The sequence below is a fragment of the Colletotrichum tamarilloi genome (genome assembly GCF_030869305.1).
Source record: "Colletotrichum tamarilloi strain Tom-12 chromosome Unknown Scaffold_29.1, whole genome shotgun sequence".
NCBI classification, from domain to species: Eukaryota; Fungi; Ascomycota; class Sordariomycetes; order Glomerellales; family Glomerellaceae; genus Colletotrichum; species Colletotrichum tamarilloi.
In genome coordinates this window covers 304,173-327,285 of record NW_026849412.1, presented here as the reverse complement: position 1 = coordinate 327,285, position 23,113 = coordinate 304,173, and the positions used below count along the sequence as shown (strand labels likewise).

Here is a 23,113-nt window from a genome sequence, read left to right as displayed (position 1 = left end):
TATGACCAATTACCGAATAATTCTCTGGAGACTGGCTTGTTACTTTTGATTGCTAGGGATAGCAAATTCAATAGTGGCGTTTTCTTGTCCTGACCGAGCCAGCTGACACTGATATTTTCTCTCAAAGATATTCTGACTAGACCGAGCTCCTGGACGTCGCAAGTGGCATGATATAGAGTCCGCTCAGGCAGCCTAGCACCGTGTTCTGATAGGTGTATATAGATTGCATTGCTCCAGTGGCCGCCAATAATTTCAGCACCTACTGGATCGATGGAATAATACCCCAAACGGTCAAGGTCAGGTGTTGCTATCCGTCTCCCAGAACCGCCAGCTTGGCACCAGTCTACCCAGGGATAATTGTTTGGTTCTAGTATCGTGCTGCTGTTGAGGTTAGCATCGCGCTGATGTAGAAGGCGGACGACACCCTCGCATCCCCCGAAGGAGCGAGTATGATAGGTGGCGGGACTGGGCTTGATATCTCTGGTCTATCATCTGAGCAGCCGTAACGGAGAAGTCTTTCACAGACATCAAGATGCCCAACAGCTGCGGCAACATGAAGGTAATTTATGCTAACGTGAGGCACAATAGTAATATTCCCGCTCCGCCAACGTCATACCAGCACGAAGAATCACTCAGCTATTTCTGAGAAATTTCCTCGGCCGTTCTATGGCTCTCTATGGCGATCTAGAACGGTGATTACGTTCGAAGTGGAGCTGGAAGGAATATCCGGTGACAAGCCTACATATAGGGATGGCTGACCGAGTGACAATTATGCCACACACCACCTGGGAGGACATAATGCTTGACACATGGAGATACTTTAGGCATACGGCTTGGACCATTTGTATGTGCGGACAACTTCTTGACAACCCTGGACACGAGGAGGAAGTTTTCTGGCTAGTGATCATTGTCCCTGTTTGCTGTTGCAAGGTGCAGGAAGTCGAACATAGACTATAGACGTACAATATCGTAATGCTCGCGAGATAGTTCTATTGTTTAAGAATGAGAGATTGACATCAGACTGCAATTTACCAGTAATGTCTAGTTCGGATGTCTCGGGTTGGCGGCCAAATCTGGTCAGAGACGATGCTCGGAGTGCAAGCCCTGATGTACTTGTTTCATGTCTCTAGTCAAATTCTCCTCGATTCGATTATCATGCCCTAATTATCCGGACGTTTCAATCCTCAAATCGACATATGTCTGAAGCAGTAGATGAGTCCTTGAATACACGGCGTTGAGAAGTTCCATCGTGCAAAGATCCAGCAGTTGGGGGGGATGGGATACCCTCTTTACCCTCCCACGACAAAGCATAACGGGGAAGCTCACATTAACAAGCTTACAGATACTCAGAAGACGCTGCAGATTGCTTGAATGGCCTGCTAAATTTCTGTTTCACCTTTTCCTCAACTGCTTGATAAGATGAAGAAGTTCACGGTGAATGAAATCTGGACGTGGCATCGACAAATCTTTTAGGAATATTTACAGATAGAAGAGAACCCTGAAACTCCATGTCTGAACTAGGCGCACCCTGATGTGATTTTATCTTGTCAATAGCGGTCTTGATGCTCCCGGCGCCCGCACATGCTCCTTGGCCCCATAACTCCGTAGCAATGTCTATCATCGCTTCCAATCGCCTAGTTGAGACCTATACTTCAAGTGCTGTATGTTTACAGGAAACCCATTGTAAATTATGATACATTTAAGGTACACCTATACAAGTCGACCAACCGTGTTCAAAAAAAAAAAAAAAGTCGTTTTCGGATCTCAATGGGCTATCGATGCCACGGAGGTGAACTTGTCTCGCTCGAAAAAGGTTCCATATCAATAGATAGGGCAACAAGAGTCCAAGACATCAGGTTTTGACCGCGAATTGGCCTGTTGGAGTAAACATAGAACGGAAGTACATTGGGTTGGAACGTTGAACGGCGGGATGTCGTAGGAGAAGCTTTCGAGATTTAGCATTCGATCTAGGGAATTGAGGAAAAGGACCGCTATCTTACAAGCTCTACGATTGCGACGACTGCAGCATTTGTAAAGTATCCAGATGGTTGATGGGAGTCCGACGACAAGCGTCACAATGGCGATGATGGCTTCGAGGGTAATCTTCATCTTGAAACATGTATATGTTGATCGTGGGTTGCTGAAAGTTGTAATTCATTCAACAGTTGGTAAATGTAGGCACAGCTGGTGAGCCCGAAATTTGTTGTTCCGTCCAACCTGTAACGACGCTCGGAATCTCAGTCGAGAAGCATCTCTAATATATCAATTTGGTAGTGACACAGCACGACGTAACATAGCTTTGCCCCTGGCGATGAGCATTCAGATTTGGGCTCGGGCCTATCACAGATCATGCCATAGAGAGTGGATTGAGTCTAGCTTTGCTTGGACTGTGACAAATGCATTGCGTCGCCCAAGGTCTTGAAGACCTTCTTGTTTGAATCTTCAGATTTGGGCCATGGCCAATCACGTCCAAGGTCTCCCTCTGCTGGACAGATCATCGATACATCCGACTGTGCGGTCCTATGTTCTGCATTCTCCCTCATGTTACTCGGAAATTCAGATATGGGCCAGTTCAGATACCGGTTGATTCAGATATGGGTTCGACCAATCGTTCAAGGCTTTGAACCGAGGCGCAGCCCCTCCATAGCCCCTCCTCATGACTTGAAGGATGGTCAGCAACGCAGGCGAGGGGGGTGATTTTCAGCTACCGGATTCAACCAATTGAATGATTTTGGGCGCCTCCCAAATCCTTCAGATACTGGTTTCAGCCAATGAACGACACACCAGATGCACCGCAGATTGTGCTGCATGTGTGTTTGAGGACGAGGCACTCTGTTCCACTACCTCTCTGATGTCTGTACATTAATAGTTCGTTCGCCCCAGCCCGGTTCGGACACCATATTCTTTTGTCTCTGCTGTCATTCACTACCTACTAACGACACCGATGCTTTGCAGCTTTTAGCCATGACTCCTCCAAAGAAACGGGCTCAAATGTCAGAGTGGCAGAAATTCAAGCCTGTCATTCAACAAATGATATTACAGAAGAACAAGTCTCTGCAAGAGACCAGACAGTGGCTGGAAGAGCATGGGCTCCCCGTGACGTCAGACAGCCTCCTCCTTTGCCTCATAGCTACTAACACTGCACAGGAAAGCACAGCTAGAGTACAAGATCAAAGTCTGGGGATTCCGAAAAAAGGTCCCCAAGAATAAGAGCCAGGCTGTGTGGCAATATATTGGACACCAATTGGCTAAACGGGAGCGACTTGGCAAGAGGACGGAAGTCGTCCTTGAAAAAGAGGTGCTTGATGTTGCAAAAGTTCGTAAAGAGACTAGCCGACATCAACCAATATCGTGGACGCAATACTATCCAGGTGTGAAGTCTCGTCAGCTAGTCTGTGATAGTAGTTGAAGCAAAGGCCAGTGACTTACTTATCTCTAGTTGCGGCGAGTCCAAAGCCCCCTGAGGGTATAGACATCTGCATCGGCACGCCCCCTCCTATTCGAATGGAATTTGAATGGCCAAGCAGTCTTCCATGGATACAGTCTCAACCAAAGCTCGCGCAACGTATGTTTCATATCACACGCCGCCATTATCAGACAAACACTGATCGCGCTCTCTAGTGTTCAGCGCTACAACAGTCAAAGACGAAAATGCCATAGCCGCGCCTCAAACATGCATGATGAGTCAGGCCTTGTCAAGTCTTCTTGGAGACAGGAACAATGCTTCAATGGAGGGTGTCTCTCAACTCGCTGCCGAAATTGGCTGCATCATGCCGGAAAGCCACAGCCAAGAGAATATGGAACGCGCGAAGAAGATCATCAAAGGCTCGACCGAGGAATCATGGCCAGAATACATGAAATTGGTTCTTTTTCGATTGTCGAACAATCTCTTTGATGCTCAAGAGGTCAACAACTGGACTTTGATACTGGATTCTCTTGAACGGTCTGGCATCATGAAGTCGCCACTCCAACTCGTTCGTATAGCAGATTTGACCATCTCTGCAATTGCTGAAAATTTATTTCGATATGGCTTTGATGCACTCTGGTCTCTCGAGTTGACGGTAGAGCTGGAGACTCGAACGACAAAGCTCATTACCTGGCTTCTATCATCCGGCGAGAATCCAAATACGCCCGTAAGGGTAGTAAGTACTACGGGATCCGTCTTACTCACGCCTTTGCAACTCGCTGTGCAATGCGAAAAGCCAGCCCTTGCCATACAACTACTCGACGCGGGAGCTGATCCGAATCTTGCTTTCGACCCCTCGCAACCTACACCCTTGATGTCTGTCCTGGAGCATTACGGTGGTTTTGAAGAGGACAGCTACGACCTCTTTAGGCATCTGCTTAACGAAAATGCTTCTTCGAACGAGAGTCCTGGATCTCAAGGCCCCTCTGCACTTATGTTGGCGGTTGAGCATAGTCAACTGACTCTGATCGATATCGACCTTCTGGTTCAGAGCGGAGGATCAATCTTACACCAGATTGAAACCCCAAAGAGCTCTAGACTGTCTATTTTCATCAACTCTCAAAGCGTGATCGGCTGCGCTGCTGGGCTCTCATCCGAATGGGAGGCTCTAGGCCGCGTGGAGTACTTGCTGAAGCAGGTCCAGCGTCTTTACCCATCACGCTCGCTGGCTTCTTTGATCGCGCCAGATGTTCCTCTGGCTGCTGCATCGCGAGGTCACGGCAAAATTCTCCGTCTGCTCCACGAGATTGGATTCAATATTTTGAATACTTGGTGCAACGGAATATCTGCGCTACATGTTGCTGCGTATTGGGGGCTTGCCGACACTTGTCGGCTCCTCTTGGAATCGGGAGCGTCAGTGGAAGGTGGCGGTTCACTAGACCAGACGCCCTCACCTCTTTATCTTGCAATCTTCAGCAATTGCTATGACACCGTCCAAGTATTAATCAACACCAAAGCCGATGTTCATCGTGGCCTCGCACTACATGAGGGACATGAAGGATGGGGCGAGAAACTTTGGCATCCACACTGGAAACCAGAACAGCGCAGCTGGACTGAGTTCTCTTCATTCTTCCACAGTCCGATTGGGGCAGCAATCCTGCGAGCCCAGGACCATCGGATTTGTGATTATCTTATCTCTCAAGGGGTATTTGTACCCGAATGGGCGTTCTACTACGGGAGCTGCAATCCTAAAAGTCTTTTGATTGTTCAGTTGGCCGCAATATCCATGGACAGTGCGGATCCCAATTGGCGCGGAGAGGATGGACGTACTCCTCTCCAGGCAGCATTGACAGTGGATGACACCAGCGACTCTACTCAAACCCTGGAGAGTCAAGAAATTGCATCAATTTTGCTTCACAAAGGTGCACGTTTTGCTGGTTGGGAGGCCCAGCAAGCCATATTACTTGGTCGCTGGGAACTTTTGGACAAAATTCTCCGACTCGATACTCTAGGCGTAGCTCAGCGCCCTCAACCAATGTCTATGCTCGAGGTTGCTTTGCTCACCGATTCTCTTCAGCTGTTTGAAAATTGCATGGAAACAGATCGCAACAAGTACGACGCTGGCGCTTTATGTGCTAGCGTCTTGCTCTCAATTCAGAATGAGGACCTTGATGTTACGAGGAGGCTCCTAAAGCATCGAGATCGAAGACAAATTGCGTCTCTCCTTGAAGGGTCTGCCATTGCCATTGCGGCCTGGTTCGACTGGGCAGAGTTGTTAGACTTGCTTCTCACCGAGATACAACCATCACCAGCTTTAGCGAGACTCCCGAGGCGATTAGATCCAAACACAGACATAGATTGGGTACAGTACAACATTCTGCGTCTAAAAACCTCTATCAGAGACGCTGTGGCTGGAACGCTAATTGATGGACTGCCTTTTTGGCATCAAGATGACGGATTTGACTTGGTAGCGTCACCCTTAGTCATGGCGCTCTGGTCCATGGAGTCGATATCTCAACTTCTGCAACATGGCCACCAACCTGACAAGCTCACGGTCTCCATTGCGATCAAAATGGGAGACTTGAATTTGCTTCAGAAACTGCTTCGGAGTAACAGGTTGGGAAAGGACTGTTTTGATGACAAGTCAGAGGGATTGATGTTAACTGCAGTCTCGTCCAAGAGCATAGAAACAGTGCAGATTCTGTTTAACGCTGGTGGCGACGTCAACGAGAAAAATGACGCTATGTGGTTTGGAAGAACGCCTCTGCAAAGGGCAGTCGAGGATGGCAACCTGGTCATGATAGACTTTCTGCTCAAGTTAGATGCCAGTGTCGATGCCCCCGCGGCAAGGACCGGCGGAGCAACCGCTTTGCAAATTGCGGCTATCAATGGCAAACTTGGGCTCGCGAAGAAGCTCATCGATCTTGGCGCCAACGTCAATGCTCCTGGAGCTTGTTATGAAGGCGGAAGAACTGCGCTGGAAGGGGCAGCCGAGAACGGGAGGATAGACATGCTAAAATTCCTGCTGCTGCAGGGAACGGACACGACTGGAAAGGGTAGGCTTCATTATCTTCGAGCCATCAAGCTCGCACTAGCGGAGGGCCACCAAGTCGCCGCAAAGCTTCTGAAGGACACCATAGAATGGGAGCCAGAGGACGAGGCATTGCTTGCAAAGCTGGATTCGTTGCCCAGGTCTCAATGGGAGAGATACTGTGAGACAGCTGATCCTCGAAGCGTTTTGGGCATCGCGAGTTCCTCGAACGAGTGCGTATCGTCTGACAGGAGCGTCTCAGTCAATGCAAGGCATGAATCGTCGGACATAGTCATGTCAGGTCAAAGAAAGAAACATGATCACGGGGTCGGCTCCAGGGCCAGCATGAATGAGGGCCATGGCCAAGAACTGGAGGCATTGGAGAGAATGACAAGACGCACGGCCAACTCTGATTCAACGTCAAGCTTCTCATTAGCAGGTCTAGATTTGTATTTTTCGGGGGGCGGGTCAGGGTTTTGAGTATTGTGTAAGAGAATTAAGTGTACGAAGGAATTCGGGGCGTTTTGGCTTGACTCCTGCTTCTCCATGGCTTTCTTTTCCAAAAATGACGAACAAATGCAAAAGGAATAATAGCACAACCTGGTTTCGATCCAGGGACCTCTGGGTTATGAGCCCAGCGCTCTACCCCTGAGCTATTGTGCTTGTGTTATTGCTTGTTGATGACATCCTGTTCACTGTTTCTGTTCAAGAAGGGCCAGTGTGGGAGTGAGTCATTCTTGTGTGAGTTGTATTTCGCCTCGTCTCCGCTGTGGAAACGTAGAACTCAAAGCCAAAAAGGTTGGCGACGAGGACGGAGACGGGATGGGGCGGGTGGAAGAGAGGGTCTCGTGAGATTGCATCGTGTGAGGCCAAAAAAAGCGTTCGTGGGGGTATCGCCTCCATTTCCTCCACTCTTTGAGCCGTGGGCCGGGAATCCCCCGAACAGGAAATCAACGACATCGACGGATAGTATTACAACAGACGCTTCTCAATCATCGAACCCCTCAAACTCATCGTCCTTCCCGCCGGCCGCTGCCTTGGCCTGGTTCTTTTTCCTAATCTCCGCAATCATCTCATTCAGCTCCATCGCCTTGATCTTCTCCTCCTCCGTCATGGTCGACATCCGCTCAGCCTCCCTCTTGCGCCTCCTCTTGTCGCGGCGCTCCACCCTCACGTCGTCCCTCTCCGTCTGCTTGCTCCACGCCTCGTTGGTCTTGCGCTTGCGCTTCACCTCGTCCGCGGCAGCAGCCTTCTCGCCGTTGCGCTCCGCCTCTGCCGCTGCTAATCTCGCAGCCTCTCTCGTCTTATCCTTGTAGGTGAAGTTCTCCCAGTCAAAGTCCTCGTTGCCGAGCCACTTGTCTCCCTCCCAGTTCTTCGTCTCGGGCATGCGCGGCAGACGGAGCAGACCCCAGGCCTTTCCGAGGTCGGCCCAATCGAGGTCCTTGACGCGGAAGATGGAGGTCGTCAGGTGAGCGTTGTAGCTGCGTACCCAGCTCACGAAAGCTCGTTGCGCCTTGTCGTGATAGGCGCGGTCGCTGCGGAGGACGTCGCGGAACTTTTCTGATGCCTCGTTGGCTTCGTCCTCGGTGATGGTGATCTCAGGTTTCGTCAGGGGGAAGATGGGCGTCTTGCGCACTTCGAGGAAGGGAATGTAGTCTTCCTCGTGACCGGGCTGCAGGAAGACGACTGACAGTCCCTTTCTGCCTGCTCTTCCGGCACGTCCACTCCTGTGGATGAAGACCTTGGGATCTGAGGGAGGATCAACCTGGCAGACAAAGTCTACTTGTGGAATATCGAGACCTCTCGCTGCAATATCTGTGCACAGCAATACGGATGGCGAAACCGAGTTGACAAACTTGTTGAAACTCTTCTCTCTTGCCTTGGGGGGGAGCTTTCCGTGCAGAGGTACGAGTGTGAAGCCTTCCGGCATGATGGTAGGAAGGACGTGTTGGAAGTAGTCGACGGCAGCGCAGGACGACAAGAAGACAATGCTGCGCTGTGGCCGCGGGTTGAGGTTCTCGAGAATCTTGCTAAGTGCCGGGAGCTTCTGGCTTGCTGGTGTGACGAGGTAGGACATTTGCAGACTGATTGGTGTCTTTCGGTCCTCAATGATTCCTCCATCCCTCAAGCTCTTCACGCGCACGGCAATCTTGACCGGGTTCCTCAGACCGACGGTGATAATCTGTGACACTGCCTCCGACACCGAAGCGCTGAATAAGCCTGTTCTCCTCTGCTTCGGCAAATATCCCAGAATCCTCTGAATATCCTGCTTGAAGCCCATATCCAGCAGACGGTCCGCCTCGTCGAGAACCAGCATTTCGAAAGTGGAAGATGTGCAGTGGACATGCGGAGACGCGAGAAGCTCAACAAGTCTTCCCGGTGTCGAGACCAAGATATTGGGCGCATGTCTGACGAAGTAGCTGAGATCTTGCTGTGTGGTGGTCACTCCGCCGACGAGCAGCTGAGGAACGATGACCGGGACCGTCGTGTCGGGGCGCTTTTCGTCTTCTTTGAGGTGGGGCAGTATCTCAGCGGACGGGGGGTGGAAGCCGGCGAGGGACTGGAGAACGGCATGGATCTGGATGGCAAGTTCGCGGGTCGGGGAGACAATGATAGAGAAGACATGGCCGCGCTTCGTCGGTTCGGAGAGGCGCATGAGCTTTTGTACGATCGGGAGGAGGAAGGCCAGCGTTTTACCACTGCCGGTGACAGCCTGGGATAGTCAGTATTCCAAGCTGTTAGTATGGTCGGTTTTGTCCTGACCTCGACTACAACATCCTTATTTCCGAGGAACTGCGGCAGACAAGCTGCTTGTACGGGCGTCATGCGCTGGAAGCCTTGGCTGGACACGAAGTCGAGGATCCATCTAGGGGAATGTTAGTTGGATGCGCAGGTAGAAGCAGTGGCACGGGATCGTACTCAGCCAAGGGAGGGGTGAGGCCTCTCCAGGCCCTAGGGTCCTTCTTCTTCTCTTCGGGCGCCATGGTTCAATTGGTCTGGGACAAATATCGAGAGGGTGTCAGGCACACCGAGGATTTGCGCTGCATGCGACTTCAATGAGGCCGTCCGAGCTGGAGGGGCTCGATTTCCAGAAACTTTTTTCGTTATCGTTATCGATACGGCATCGAGGGTTCCCTCCTCTTATCTGCACTCTTATCGAGCCGCAGGTGGGTGGGTGTGCTCACGTGGGGCGGTGACAGCATTCGAGGCCTCCTTGGCGCCATGTCTCTGTCCGACCGCCCACGGACAAAGCCAGTGATATCATCCCGATTGACCCCCAACCGTCCTCAGCCACTCGCCTTGACATCTCGCCCAAAACTTTCAGCCCGTTTTTGCAGTTGAGCGGTCTGGAAAACAAGGAAGACGCAGAATTGCATGTCTTTTGACACTTTGTGCACGTACCGAGTACAGGCAGCCTACATAAGGCAGCTCGGCAGCGGAGAGACGGGATGAAGTGCATCCACCGGTCGAACCCACCCGGCGCGTGCAGAGAAGAGGAGCCACGCCTGAGAAGGACATGGAACCGGCGGGACGGCCGGAGATGGCTTCACATGCTTGCAGCAGTAAACGGCGTAGCGCAGCCCACTGAGGAGGAAACGAGAAAAAAAATCACCGCAGATTGAATCGTGCCCTTGAAAAAAACCCCTGCCAAATGGACTTGGAGTGAAGCGGTGCGCCCGACAGGCCGGCCATTCCTGGGTAGTCGCGTGCACCGGACATATTGGAGTGGGATTCGGGGCGCTGGTCATTCGGCCCTCGGCACACTGTGCTGCGGTTTGTTCAGACTGTGGTTCACCCTGAGAGTTGTCTTTGGATGACCCTTGACTTTTGCTTGTGCTCATATCTCATGAGAACCGCAAAGGTTGATTGTTTAATCTCCATGTTGGAAATGGATGAATGAGAAACGGGAATTGCATTTCGACATCCCCAAGGGTTCCTAGAGATGTACCCAATACACCTACCTCGAGGACCTCAGGTATTGGAAGTATCTACCTTGAGTGTAAGGTAACCTTGAGAGGCTCTTCCTTACTAAGGTTCTTCGGTTCTACCTTAGGTACAAAGTTCGAGTGCAGATAAGACGGCTTACCAAAGCAACAGTGCGGCCGGTCTCCAAACACCGTTTAGATACGTCGCTGCAAGTACTCGGTACCTTGGCCCGCGAAAAATCCTCTCTCCCAGTCCCCAGGAATCGGCAGACTCGCAGCACAACAAGACACCGACGATCCGGTCCAAACACCTCGTCCTTAAACACATGTCACGCTGCCTGCTGACCGACCGCATGTCTCCGTGGTCTTCTTCCCCCCCGTACCAACCCGGCTCAACATGCGGCGGAGTTGCTCTCTGCTGCATTCTCAAACATCACCCTGGATCCAATAGCCCAACCAGCCTCCATCCTCCAACCCCAGGCCCAGCAGCATAGCCATCAAAGGAATACCGGTAATCGCTGTTCACCGGCAGCACCCTTTGCCATCTACGACACCCACGCCCGCGCCGACTCCGCCTCCGTCTCTCCCGCCTTGGACCCCCACGACTCCCGTTTATCTAGAAGAGACAAACATCTCCACTCCTCACTCTGGCCGCTGAGACGACTCTTGTTCCCCTTTCAACGCCTCTTTACGGGAGCTGTCGTTTGTCCTGCACTCCCGCCCTTCCCTTACAACATGTCGTCCGTCCGCGCCATACCCTCTACCCCGCGGGTTATCTCCCCAAGCCCGACACCTTCAGAGATTGATGCAGCGTCACAAGATAACTACTTTGGCCCGGTGACGAGGTCTGCGGCGAAGAAGCGGCGAACAACGCCCCAGCCGCTGGAGGAGCGGGCAGAAGAGGATGACTACGAGCCATCGACAATGCGCAGATCGCGCACGAGAAGTCGATCACCCATCGAGTCCCGCCGAATCACGCCCATGACCACGGTCAAGTCGCAGAGCAAGAGAGGCAAATCGCCCATCATCCCGAGCGAACCGATCACGGAAGAAGTCACCACCAACGGCGAAGCGAACGGCAAAGTCAAAGCTACGACAGCCAACGGCCACCTGGCCCCTCCCTCTGCCGCTCCTACGGGATGGAGTTGGCGCGATTTCAGTCGAAGCCCCAGTCCGCTGGGCTTGATACCGATTCATAGAAAGTGGCGGACCTTTGTACACAAGCACGAGGTGCCCAGAAAGATCTTGCACGTTTCGATCGGGTTCTTCACTTTGTGGCTCTACGTATCGGGTATCCAGACAAGCTCAGTCGCACCGTGGCTCTTTGCTGCGCTGATGCCCATTACGACCGCCGACTACCTCCGTCACAACTACGCCTCCTTCAACCGATTCTACGTCTCGGTCCTCGGCGCGCTGATGCGTGAGAGCGAATACGCCGGATGGAACGGAGTCATATTCTACCTGCTTGGCGCGTGGATCTCGATGCGCTTCATGCCCAAGGACGTCGGTGTGATGGCCATCCTCCTGCTCAGCTGGTGCGATACCGCCGCCAGCACCTTTGGCCGCATGTACGGCGCTTATACCCCGCGCATCCGCCGCGGCAAGTCGCTTGCAGGCTCCACAGCCGCATTCCTTGTCGGCATCGCCTCTTCATACTTCTTCTGGGGATGGCTCGCACCGAGAACGGGACCTTTCCCCGGCGACGAGAATTATCCCTTCATGTTCACGGGAGCACTGCATCTACCCCGCACCATCGCAGGCGCCGTGGGGCTTTCGGACGCTCAGGCTACCATCACCGGACCGCTAGCGCTCGGAGTCATGGGTCTGTGGTCTGGATTTGTGGCGGCCGCCAGTGAGGTGGTGGACATTTTCGGTTGGGACGATAACTTGACGATCCCGGTCCTCAGCGGGGCTGGTATTTGGGGATTCCTCAAAATCTTTGGCTAGAAGGCGGAACTCATGGGCCGGCGGGGGAAACTAGACGGGCGGAAAAGAACTTTGACTAGCTCACCGACGGCTGCTAGTACATCAAACGGCAATCAGTATCAAGAAGAGAGATGGGAGAGTCGGTGGTTGGGGAAAATGGCGCGTCTTCTGCCTCGTATAAACGGCTGGCAATGGCGTTCTACTTTGCATGATTAATCGGCGTTCATATCGTGTCCACTGGGATAAGAGGTAGGGGATGGGGGCGGGGCAAGGCATGGTATGGTATGGCAATGGCAATGGCATGCGAGGACGGCCGGGACGAGGAAACATACCATCATCACGACAACGACGGGGTATCTCGTCCACCAAGTTTGTACACTTTTTTCATTTTTTGTTTGATGCGAATACAGGAACAGGAAACACCAGGTACGGAATCAAAGGAAACGTACAGAAGGGACCTGACGTCCCAAAGCCACGGGTATATAATAGTTAGCTGCTATTACAAGATAACGATAAAATCAATCAGAACTTTCCCCCTTCTTACACTTATTTTAACCCTGCTGCTTGGCTTTCCGTCCCCCTCCCTCATCGTCTCCGTCTCCGTTCGACCCCTCACTTTTTTCACCCATCTGACATGCATCTTTTCTCGCGCGATGATACCGAGTACAAGGACAAGGCCCCGAAGAAGGAGGTTTCTTGTCAAAAAGTATTGGGGAACCATCTGAGCGGTCAAACATCGTCACTGCCTTAGCGTCCTGGGAACGGCACAGAAAAAGGATTGACCTCCTTGTTGCGACTTGTGAGTTTGAGCTTTGCGTCTTGGCCTCCCAACTTGAAGTCGCAGAAGCAGCGAGAGAATGGTGGGTGGGCGTCTGTGTGCGTGAGATTAGCCCTATCTATGAGAGATGAGTATGATGATATGTGACTTTCTATGATCATCGTCACATCGCGCTTTCGTCACACTGCGAGCAAAATTATCACTAGCAAATGAGCAAATACATCATCATCATCATCATGATACCGAAACGTTCCCATGTCGGAGCTGGGGCTTGAGTGGAAACTGGGCTGACGGTCTGGCCTGTTTGACGCGGGCAGCTGCGTGGGCTGGGTGATGTCGTGCAGCTTTCGGGTGTTTCGTTCACAGGTGCTTGTTGTGTGCTCTTACCTTGCCTTTGCCTTGTCATCCTCACCGAGTGGCATGTTAGGCTCAGCCATTGGCATATTTTCCGAGGTAGGATGAGTACAGCATATGAGCAGCGTGGCTTTTTGGAGTTCTACAAGAAGCGCAAAATAAATATACGAGGCGGGATTGACGGGCGACACGACACGAGAGCGAGCTTCGGGCGTGCTGTGTGAGAGGGAGCTGCGTGAGACGTTGGGGATTGCGCGGATACAAGCGGTTTGGGAGGAAACGCACAACACATCACACACCTAAAAGTTTTTGAACCGTCGGTCTGATTGTAGATTGACCTTACACAACGGTCGATCCGTGCAGGATACAGAAACCCATGCGGTACTGCGGTAGTGCGGTGCCGGCGCTGCGCTGTGCTTCCCCTTCTTCTCATTCTCGCACTTATGCTACATCACCCAACCTTGCTTACATACAGAAGGCGTCTGCGTGGCTGTATTCTGCATCTTCAGTTTTCACACTTGTGTTGTGCACCTAAGGCTTGAACCCATTTCTATGGCGGGAAAAAAAAATCTTGGCTTGGGCTGAGAATGAGTGATTTGATTAGAGAATTTTGAGTCCGCGGCTGACAGGTGAGAAAAGCGTGAGAGTTGGGAGATGCAGAGGGGCCTGCGAGTGTATCTGCAGGATGGGCGATGGCTCGCGGATGGCGTCGATGGGAGGCGAGTGAGTAGTGACATGGGCATTGGGGATTGGGGAGATACGACGACAATGTAACGTCGACTGATCTCGAAAAATCATTGGGAGCAAATCGAGGAAAGGTGTTGATTGGGAGTTGGCAGCTCGCCCTTCTTCTCTTTCAAGTCATGGACCAACGGCTCATTATCCAGTAAGGTGGTGCCCCATCATCAAGCAGCCCTGTTTGACTGCATCTGCATCTGCATCTCCGCTCCTCACGTTTCCTGGTTCATGCCATGGCATGTTACCGTGCAGCATGGGAAGGGCAGGAGGGCAAAATCAAAAGCCAGCGATGGTCTCGGATAGGTGAGAGACGGATGTGCGATGTTGCGTGTAGCTTGTCCCACCACCACACCTCTCGTGTGTCTGTCTCTTTGAGATACGCCTTTTTCCCATGTGGCCGTCACCCGACCCCCTGGAAGACATGACATATCCATACCTTACCCCATTGCTGTAAGAGGGGAGCAAGGGAGCAAGGGGCACCGGCGATTGCGGTGTTGGTTCGGAGTCCCGTGTTCAACTTTTGGAGTTTACAATGTCACCTTCTTTTTCCTTTGCAACTCGGGGGTTTGAAAAGTCTCAAAAAAGTCCGAAGAAAAAGAATCTAGAAGCGCAATGGGTCGGTCAAGAAAAGTGAAAAAAAAAAGAAGGTTTGGTGGGCACGTTTTCCGTGGCACAGACCGTTTTCTCGTTTCACCCGTCAGATCAGCGGTCGTCACGGCTCAGTCTCATCTCACGTAGTCTTCTCAGTGAGATTCCTCTCCTCTCAGTCTCACATCAACTTCACACTCTACGCCCGTTACGACACACAAGCGCCCAAACCCGAACGGAAGCTCGGAATCGGTGATGGACGAGGGCGGGAAAATTCACCTCTCGGTGGTCAGTGCCTGCGGTTCCTCTTCCGATTCACTCAGAAACTCTTTTGGTGGCGTACACCAGACGGAGGATGGAGGGGGTTCGAGCCTCATAACCGAAGCATTGGCTCCCTTACACTTTCGTCTCCCCATGCAAACCCCAAAGCCCCCGTGTCCATCACCAGATGAGATCTCGACCTATGGGCGATACCTCACATTTCCTGACCCTTGCTGGGACTGGGGTAGGTAGACTACCTAGCCTGGCCTGGATGGCTCATACATCATTGCCTTAACCTTTGCGACTACCGCCCCAATGTGACTATTGGCGCCATGACTGTCATTCAAAGTCCCTACTGCAACACTAGCCGGCTAGTCGAGTTCGAGAATGGTCGTCGTCGAGGACGTGCCGGCTTCTCAAAGTCTCTAGGTATTTTGGCGAGCAAACTGTCTAAGGTGTGCCTGTCTGGATGGGACTCATGGGAGTGCCGTTGGAGTGCGTGCCTGCGTACAGATAGAGAGACACAAGCCATTCATTGCCCCTCCCCCTCCTTTCCCCCCCATTGACACATTCCGCACCAAGAAAAATCCTGGACCTCCTTGTCCGGCTCCGGCTCGAGACCCGGGCAAGCTATGGACCTCCCTTCGTCCCTCAGACCAGAAAATTTTCTGCTCGCGCGCCAGTATGCTACGATTTTCTTTCTATTTTTCTTTTTTCTTCTGCCATGCGGTAAGTTCAAACGTCAGATGGCTCCCGGGGTAATCCCCGGCAAAAGGGGGCATCTCTCTCATGCAAGCCCGTATCCCCCTCCATTCACAAACCACCGCTCGGGGTATTCCAGAACGCCGTTCGTCATCCGGGGGACACCTTGCGTGGGGCATCTCGGGTCCTTGCCGGTGTCGAGGAGGGACGAAGAGGCAGCCCGGCGAACCGTGGGTTGTGAAGATGGGGAGGGGGAGGGAAACAGTTGCTCATGCCATGGATCACGGCAACCCGTTTGCGTTGAGCGGGTTCATGGACCGGAACTGAATTGATCACTCAGTGAGCAGTGGCCTTTGTCTGTCTGTCACGCCCGCATCAAACCCCCGCGCGCTGTACGGCATTGCATGTCTTCAGAGTCCAACCTGACGATCCCACTCACACGGGAGGCGAGTGAGAACCGAATTCACATCGAGGGGGTCAGATACTTGATACTCGGACACCAATGGGTTTGAAAACAGGTATCCTGTGTATCATGTAGCCAGGTAAACAGGAATGCCTTGTTGGCTGCCTTGCCATGCTCATCATCATCGTTGCATTTGAGGTTCCACCCCCGGTACATGGAACCCAGTTTGCCGATTCCTAAGAAATACCCGAAGAGAAAATCAGACAAAAACCATCAATGTTGGAGGGGACCTATCCGTAAACCCCCCCCAATCTAAATTTACGGCGTATCGTAGCACACAGCGCACGGAATTTGCAGATGGGCAGCAGAAAAAAGAAGATGAAGAGATGCCCACAGCAGCAAGACGCATGCTCAGGCAATGGGGTGACGCGAAGCCAATGCGCCGCTAGATCAGATCGGAAAAGGGCGCGCCGTCATTTAATTGCACTCTTTTCCCTTCTGCAACTCTTGACATTAGGCAGACAGAAGTGCAGGTAGGCTTTCGTACGTCGTTGGGTTTGATGATGGTGAAGCGTCCCTTTCGATTGGGCTGTTTTGGGGTCTCTTTGGGTACCTTTGCGTATAAGGTCGACTTTGGGCTGCCTCTCACTCACTCTCACTTCTCGGTGCTAGTCCAGATACTCTCTCGGCTCACTCGACTCTTTGGGTGCAAATTGGAACCAACTTTGTCAACCGTGACCGGCTGACGATGACGACGGAAAACTTGGGAGGGGGAGGGGGGAAGGCCACTCACTTACACCGCCGCTCTTGGAACTGCGGGTGTAAGATCTGCCCAGGTTGCCCGCGTTCTTACACTTCCCAACGCAACGCGCAAGCAACGCAAAGCAAAGCACAACATACATTCTTCTCAAAAGAAGATGCCTTGTATTCTCGAGAGACGCAATTTCGTTTCCAGAGATCACATGCGATGCACCTCGTAGAGGAAGCTCCGCCTTTGCGCATACATACATGCCTCACATACATGCTGCTGCTGCTGCTGCTGCTGCTCCTGCGTATGATGGGGGCCTCTCGTAGATGCACTCACACCCCCACCCTTGAGGAGGCCTGAGGAGAGGAAAACACGCAAAGAGACAAGGCCAGATAGATGGGAGAAGGGAAGAGGGAATCCTCGCATCGGTGATGGAAGTTCGGCGGGGGCGAATTCGCACTTGAGTCGGCGCCGCTTTTCAACATTCATTCATCGCCAATGGAACATTGTGAAAACATGTCGATTTAAGCCGACCAGTTGCTGCCCCTCACACCCCCCCGTCAAAACGTCTCTAGACTCTGCATCTTTGAGTGCATCTTGGACGGAGCCAGGCGTGCCAGGGTCATAGGGTGGGATTACAGGGGTTGATGATGAGCCCTGCCGGAGCCCTGGAGAGGTATCCAGTTCAGGTAGATTCTGGAAGTCGTCCGTCCTTTTGCACCAATCGAAACTCTGAAAAATGGCAATGATTCGAGTCAATCAGAAGCGGGAAAAGTAGACGGTGTGGGAGAGATTGGGAGGGGAAGACTCGGGAGAGGGCAGCAAAAGGACTCTGAGAAACCCAATGGGAGCGACGAGAAGTCCCGACCAATGATAAAAAGCCGGAATGAACTAAGTTGAAGTCGAAAAGGGGAAAAGGTACTTGCAGGGGAGGGGATGAGGTACAACAAAATAAAATAAATAAAAATAACAATTAAAATGGAATAAACCAAAAAATATTATATCCTGGGGGGCTCCCATCTTGACAACGCATCACCACATAAAATGCCCGAATCTACTGCACTTCTGCCTGACCTGACGCCAGGGTTAAATCACAGAACGAATACCTTCCATTACTCTCCAGTCGCATTCGCACATTGGAAAACGGCAACATGACCGTTTCAAGAGACTATAGTACCTACAGATACTTCTTTGCCTGAGAAACGATCAGCATTTGGGGGGCACTTCTTTATCCCGCAGTCCACACCCGTCCCCGGTTCTATCAAGAAGGTGGCTCCCACAGTCCAACGAGGCGACGACACGAGCTGCGTGGGAGTGGACAATCCCACGCTGCTTTTGATTCAAAGTCGTCGAGAAGTTGCTTGGCCTGCATGCTCGGTACATGTATCGCATTGTCCATACGTTGTATTGTACCGCTGTGCCTGAGCATTGCATCGTGGTGTTGTTAAGACGTCTCAACATCAGGACGATATACCTCGGGTTGAGAGATACCTCGAGGAACGCCAGGCTCGTTCGCAATTGCGAACGAACAGCAAACGAAAGAGGAGAAGTGTCCCCTCTTCCTGCCCCTCGGCCGGTCTTTGCCCCGTTACATTCCCATTCCATTCTGGTCTCGTCTCCCAATCTTTTGCTGGCCTGCTCTCTACATCCCGCCCTGCCCTGCCCTATCCAAACTTCTTAGCTCTTGATATTCACCCTAACCTGTCCTATCCCCTTTCATCCCAACCCATCCTCACCCTCGTTAGCCCGGCACACTCGTTGGATCAGAGTTTCGATCAACGGCGGGCCCTGTCTCGTTTCCCCATAGACCCGGCTTTCCCTAATCGTCCTGACGTCTGCTCATCGTTCAACTTGCCCCAAGTTGCCTTCGTCTCCATCTCTGGCGTGTATCCGTTTTACCGCCCTCCTCTTCCTCCTTCTCTTTTCCCCCTCGACACCGCTTCCGTCACGAATCAGAACCATACTGTAGCCCCTCTCCGGACGGTTGAAAGGCCGGTCCGGCTTGCGTCTGACTGGGTCGATATAACACATACGACCCGCATGGCCCTCCGTCATACGTCCTTTTTTTTTTTTCCCATCTACGGCCACGGCGTGTGTCCTGTCCGCCAGAAGGAGACGTCGTCGTTGGATTCCCGGGGGGAGGGGTGTGTGACTGCCCATAACCAACGTCCCGTTTGCCTTCCGGACTCTTCTACGTAGGTACACTTCTAGATTCTACACACACCTCTTACACCCACACCTTCTTTCCCACGCCTCGGCCCCTTTTGGAGCTAAAGCACCTTCTATCCTTCTTGACACCGCACGGGCGTGGACGGAAGGGAGGGGGGAGCCACCCCAAGCAACCACAAACCACACAGCCCAAGGTTGATGAAGGAACCCTCCACGCCATGGACGTGGACTGAAGACGTCCGTCCCTGCCCACAGAGCCCCATGCCCCTGGCTTGCAGGTTGCAGCCATTCCATCCTTGCCTGTAGTCGGTAAAAATGAGTAAGGTAGTGCGGAAATACTTTCGAGGTTGTACCTCCCTTGTCATCAGGTGGGTGGTTCGGCAATGTCTGGAACTGCATGTCTCTTGGTTCGCCGTTTTACACGACATGCATCGTTTTTTCTCTCTGCTGCCTTTGCTTGAACCCACATACCTACATTCTTCTCCGTGTGTCTTGTCTTGTCTCGTCTTTTTTGCCCTCCCATCCTGCTCTTTTGCCAACCTGCGTCGGCCAAGTCCGTGCCCCCTTGAGTTTATCGGACTGTTCTCTCCTTTCGTTTCTCCGCAAGTATCGACCCTGGCTACCATAGTATTTGGCATCTTTCGTCTGGATATTCCACAGACTCTCAGAGATATTAGATCCTTTACCCGTTCCGGTCTGCCCACCCCCATCCACCCCATCGTGGACTATCTCCACCAATCCCACTTGTGATAGTCGCCCCCCTCGGCATATGCAGACACCTCTTGCTCCCTTGCTCCCTCTCTCTCAGTCCTCGTCTTTGCCTCTGATACTTACCGCGTTTTTTCCCATCATTTTTACTTTCCTCTTGAGAAATAGGAAACGCGGCATGCAGACGTAGTAGCAATCTGCTTTTCCTGCTTCTCCTTGGTTGGCCAATGGCTCTGTCCATCACCCTCCCACCACCGTCCGGCTGCCACCCCTTCCAATGCCCACACCCTCAACGTCCAAACGCCTCATCGTCGTTGGATATCTCTCTCTTCTTTTTTCACTTTTGTCTCCTCTCTTTCTCCACGGCCCATATATCCACATTAACAAGCGTTGCGGGTGAAGACAGGGTTTAGTCTATGCCACTTCCCTGTCGCTAACGCACAGGCTAGACCAGGCCCAGGCAGGTCGACCGGCTGCCGCTCATCATGGTCCTTGTCAATGTCAATGTCCATGTCCATGTCCATGGTGGACGTTTGTTGTCTGCGACCCTTTTGGCCGCTCTCTCTCTTTCTCTGATCATCCCATCACATCATGCCCTTGGACCATTCCGTCTGTTCCCCCTTCCGCGGAAGGAGACCCGGTTAATGATGAAGCCACGGCTTGTCATCGGACGAATCGAGGCTTGATGTCTTATCCCCCTTCCAAACAGACGAAGAATATGGAGTCCGAGGAGGGTTTCGGAAAAGTATAAAAGGGCACAACTTGAGCGGCTTGAATTTATTCACTTCTTCTTTCTTTCTCATCATCAGATTCCTGGACTATCTTGAGGCTTCCATATAGCTTTCTCCAAGTTCTCTTCTTTGCCCAACAAGCAACTTCCTTGCACACTTGACTCTGTCTCACAGAGTGCCGCCATCCCCAGTCGACACTTGGACTTAGTCATCTCTTGTTTGCTTCACATCGTACACAAAGTACACGTCACGCCTCTATCGTCAACTGCCGGCCTCCACCTCCTCCTGCGCCCATCATGTCTTCCCACTACAACTCCCACTACACCCTCCCTTTGCCCGTCCCCTCCCACAAGGGCCAACACTACCCAAGCTACAGCAGCACCTACTCTGTATCGCCTCCAGAGACAGATGAGTCCGTCAGCTCAGGCACCGGTCCATCATACAGCAACAGCGGCTACTCTGGCGGCTACTCGGTGGCCAACTCCAGCTACGCCGGAAGCAACAGCGGCGACTACGAGAGCACCCACCACTCGGCCAGCGGTGTCGATTTCAACGACTACATGCAGGACCGCTTCGCCCAGACCTTTGACCCCATTCCTCTCGACCGCAACATTGCGGTCCAGGCGCAAACGTAAGTTGTTTCCTCCGTGTGGCGTGCGGCGTATTCCATATGCGGCGGCGAGACAGAACAAGAAGGCTAACGAAGAGGAATGCAAAAAATAGGTCCGGAAAGCTCAACGCAAAGCACCGTGAGCTGCTGGAGCTGCAAAAGAAGGCGCAAGCTCGTCTCGCAAAGACGCGCGAGCGCTTCAACGAGGGTTACCGCGACGCTCAGGACGTGCGCGCGGACCTCGAGTGGACGCAGAAGAAAGTCTCGTAAGTTGCACCCTTTTCTCTCTCCATTACCTCTTCCGGGACTCCGGAAAAAATTCAAAGGAGAGGCAAATTCTGCAGTACTGCAGTATGCGGTCCCAGAAGTTTTCCCCGCGAACCAGTGGGGAAATATCTGAACCGGATTGCTGGTCCGATTGAACTGCGCGACTGCAACATTGGGCGTCGGAAAAGGAAATCTTTCGGGGGGTAAAATCTGCGAGATCTAAGACATTGCGGCTAACACGCGGACCTCTTTTTGTACAGATCGCTCAAGAGCAAGACTTCTCGCAAGCACACCAAGGAGTACAGCAAGGCCCGCGCTCGCTATCCGTCGCCCGAGTACTAGAGAATTTCCTCTGGTATTCCGGGTGGTTTGCTGCGGATTGAATTGCGAAAGCTTCTCAGCCGCGCGACACCGACGACGTTGAAAGCAAGCGGCGAGCTTCTCCTTCTTTTTCAGCCTTGTTTTTTTTCCAGCGTGCCATTTTCAACTGCGACCAAAAGAAAAAAGTTTCAGCCTGCCGTCGTCACCACCACCACCATTGCTACTACTACTACCACCACACCACACAAAAACGCACGACATACATACATCCCTGCCGACAAAACTGCAGGAACGAAGATACCAGATTCCCGGAGATTTACTTTGCATTTGATTTTCTTTGGATGAGCGCACGCCTCCCTCCATCTCCGCTTGTTTACTTACCACTATTTTTTTCTTGGGTACATATTGGGCTGGCAAGCATGGGAGGGGAAGAGAGGAGACAGGGGCCCTAGGCGAACCTGACAGCCGGGACGGCTTGACGCGCAGCGGCACGGCGCGGGGCGAGCATGGGGGGCCCGCCTAGCCGCCCATCTCACGCTGCTTTTGCGACGGGCAGGGCGGCGGACATGCGAGCTGCGAGCTGGAGCAGGGTCGAGTGAGGAGTGGGTTGAATGGGGAAATATCATTCCCAGGCGTCCGGTAAACCTCCACACACACACACGTACATGCCCTGGGCAGTTTTCCCCCAGATTTTGGCAGACGTAGGGCTGCTGTGGGGTTCCGACCGACCTTCTTTTGACCTTTCGCCTTGAGAGAGAGGGGGGGATGTTTTTGTTGCACGAGATGATTATGAGACATGATTGGATGAATGGGAAAATGATTTGGGGCGGCTATGTTGTTAAAAGTACACCTCACCCCCTCCTTCCGAGGGCAACGGGGCCAGGGCCAAGTAGCCCGGGGGCTGCAGTAGTTGTTGGAAGGGTCTCTAGGCCGGTAGAATGGCTTGGTGGAGACCGGGAGGGAGGGGACGGGAGACAAGGAGACCAGGCCCAAGATGAGGGTACGGTACAAAATTGTTGGCAATCTGTTTGGAGGCGCTTGTCCTCTTCGGGGCGGTGGGATATTGCTCTTTCGGGAAGGATAGCGACGGGGAGCTGGACGTGGGTCATGTTCCTCTGACCCTCTCGGTGGTTCTGTATCGTCGACAGGGTATTTTTCCGTCTCGGGATTCATAGTCATATCATACTCTCTTCTTGTTCGGTCGTGGTGGCCCTTTGCCGGGCTGCTGGTCCACGATATGTCCACCGTAAAAGTACCGTTGTGATGCCAGGGTCTCCGTAATACCACCGTAAAGAACCCCCCCAGGCCTTGGCCAAGTCTGGGGGGTCCCATATATCCAGTGATATATCAGGTGATGGATGGGCCATGATATTTTCCCCTGGCCTATGTTCCACACGGATAGGGACATCACGTGACGTGGTCAGTGAGGTAGTCGGTGAGTCGTAT

At 52.5% G+C, this 23,113-nt stretch overlaps 8 protein-coding genes across 8 annotated transcripts; 6 read left to right on the top strand and 2 right to left on the bottom strand.

Annotated features, from left to right (window-relative positions):
- Positions 1-532: 532 nt before the first annotated feature.
- Positions 533-7,089, top strand: CTAM01_08433 (uncharacterized protein; the record flags this gene model as incomplete). The annotated part of the gene is made up of 6 exons (XM_060524453.1): positions 533-559; positions 2,956-3,101; positions 3,148-3,320; positions 3,440-3,565; positions 3,622-6,670; positions 7,053-7,089. 6 exons carry the CDS (start codon positions 533-535, stop codon positions 7,087-7,089), a joined length of 3,558 nt encoding a protein of 1,185 aa, XP_060380966.1.
- Positions 7,090-7,425: 336 nt separating this feature from the next.
- CTAM01_08432 (DEAD/DEAH box helicase) lies at positions 7,426-9,421 on the bottom strand (the record flags this gene model as incomplete). Its single annotated transcript, XM_060524452.1, has 3 exons — positions 7,426-9,150; positions 9,201-9,303; positions 9,357-9,421. 3 exons carry the CDS (start codon positions 9,419-9,421, stop codon positions 7,426-7,428), a joined length of 1,893 nt encoding a protein of 630 aa, XP_060380965.1.
- A 1,677-nt stretch (positions 9,422-11,098) lies between these two features.
- Positions 11,099-12,310, top strand: CTAM01_08431 (cytidylyltransferase; the record flags this gene model as incomplete). Its single annotated transcript, XM_060524451.1, has 1 exon — positions 11,099-12,310. One exon carries the CDS (start codon positions 11,099-11,101, stop codon positions 12,308-12,310), a length of 1,212 nt encoding a protein of 403 aa, XP_060380964.1.
- Positions 12,311-16,861: 4,551 nt separating this feature from the next.
- On the top strand, positions 16,862-17,221 carry CTAM01_08430 (uncharacterized protein; the record flags this gene model as incomplete). The annotated part of the gene is made up of 1 exon (XM_060524450.1): positions 16,862-17,221. The coding sequence occupies one exon, from the start codon at positions 16,862-16,864 to the stop codon at positions 17,219-17,221; it is 360 nt and encodes a 119-aa protein (XP_060380963.1).
- A 1,021-nt stretch (positions 17,222-18,242) lies between these two features.
- CTAM01_08429 (uncharacterized protein) lies at positions 18,243-18,542 on the top strand (the record flags this gene model as incomplete). Its single annotated transcript, XM_060524449.1, has 1 exon — positions 18,243-18,542. The coding sequence occupies one exon, from the start codon at positions 18,243-18,245 to the stop codon at positions 18,540-18,542; it is 300 nt and encodes a 99-aa protein (XP_060380962.1).
- An 885-nt stretch (positions 18,543-19,427) lies between these two features.
- CTAM01_08428 (uncharacterized protein) lies at positions 19,428-19,658 on the top strand (the record flags this gene model as incomplete). Its single annotated transcript, XM_060524448.1, has 1 exon — positions 19,428-19,658. The coding sequence occupies one exon, from the start codon at positions 19,428-19,430 to the stop codon at positions 19,656-19,658; it is 231 nt and encodes a 76-aa protein (XP_060380961.1).
- A 1,107-nt stretch (positions 19,659-20,765) lies between these two features.
- On the top strand, positions 20,766-21,688 carry CTAM01_08427 (uncharacterized protein; the record flags this gene model as incomplete). Its single annotated transcript, XM_060524447.1, has 3 exons — positions 20,766-21,100; positions 21,193-21,345; positions 21,607-21,688. The coding sequence occupies 3 exons, from the start codon at positions 20,766-20,768 to the stop codon at positions 21,686-21,688; spliced, it is 570 nt and encodes a 189-aa protein (XP_060380960.1).
- Positions 21,689-22,186: 498 nt separating this feature from the next.
- CTAM01_08426 (uncharacterized protein) lies at positions 22,187-22,999 on the bottom strand (the record flags this gene model as incomplete). Its single annotated transcript, XM_060524446.1, has 1 exon — positions 22,187-22,999. The coding sequence occupies one exon, from the start codon at positions 22,997-22,999 to the stop codon at positions 22,187-22,189; it is 813 nt and encodes a 270-aa protein (XP_060380959.1).
- Between the last annotated feature and the right edge of the window lie 114 nt (positions 23,000-23,113).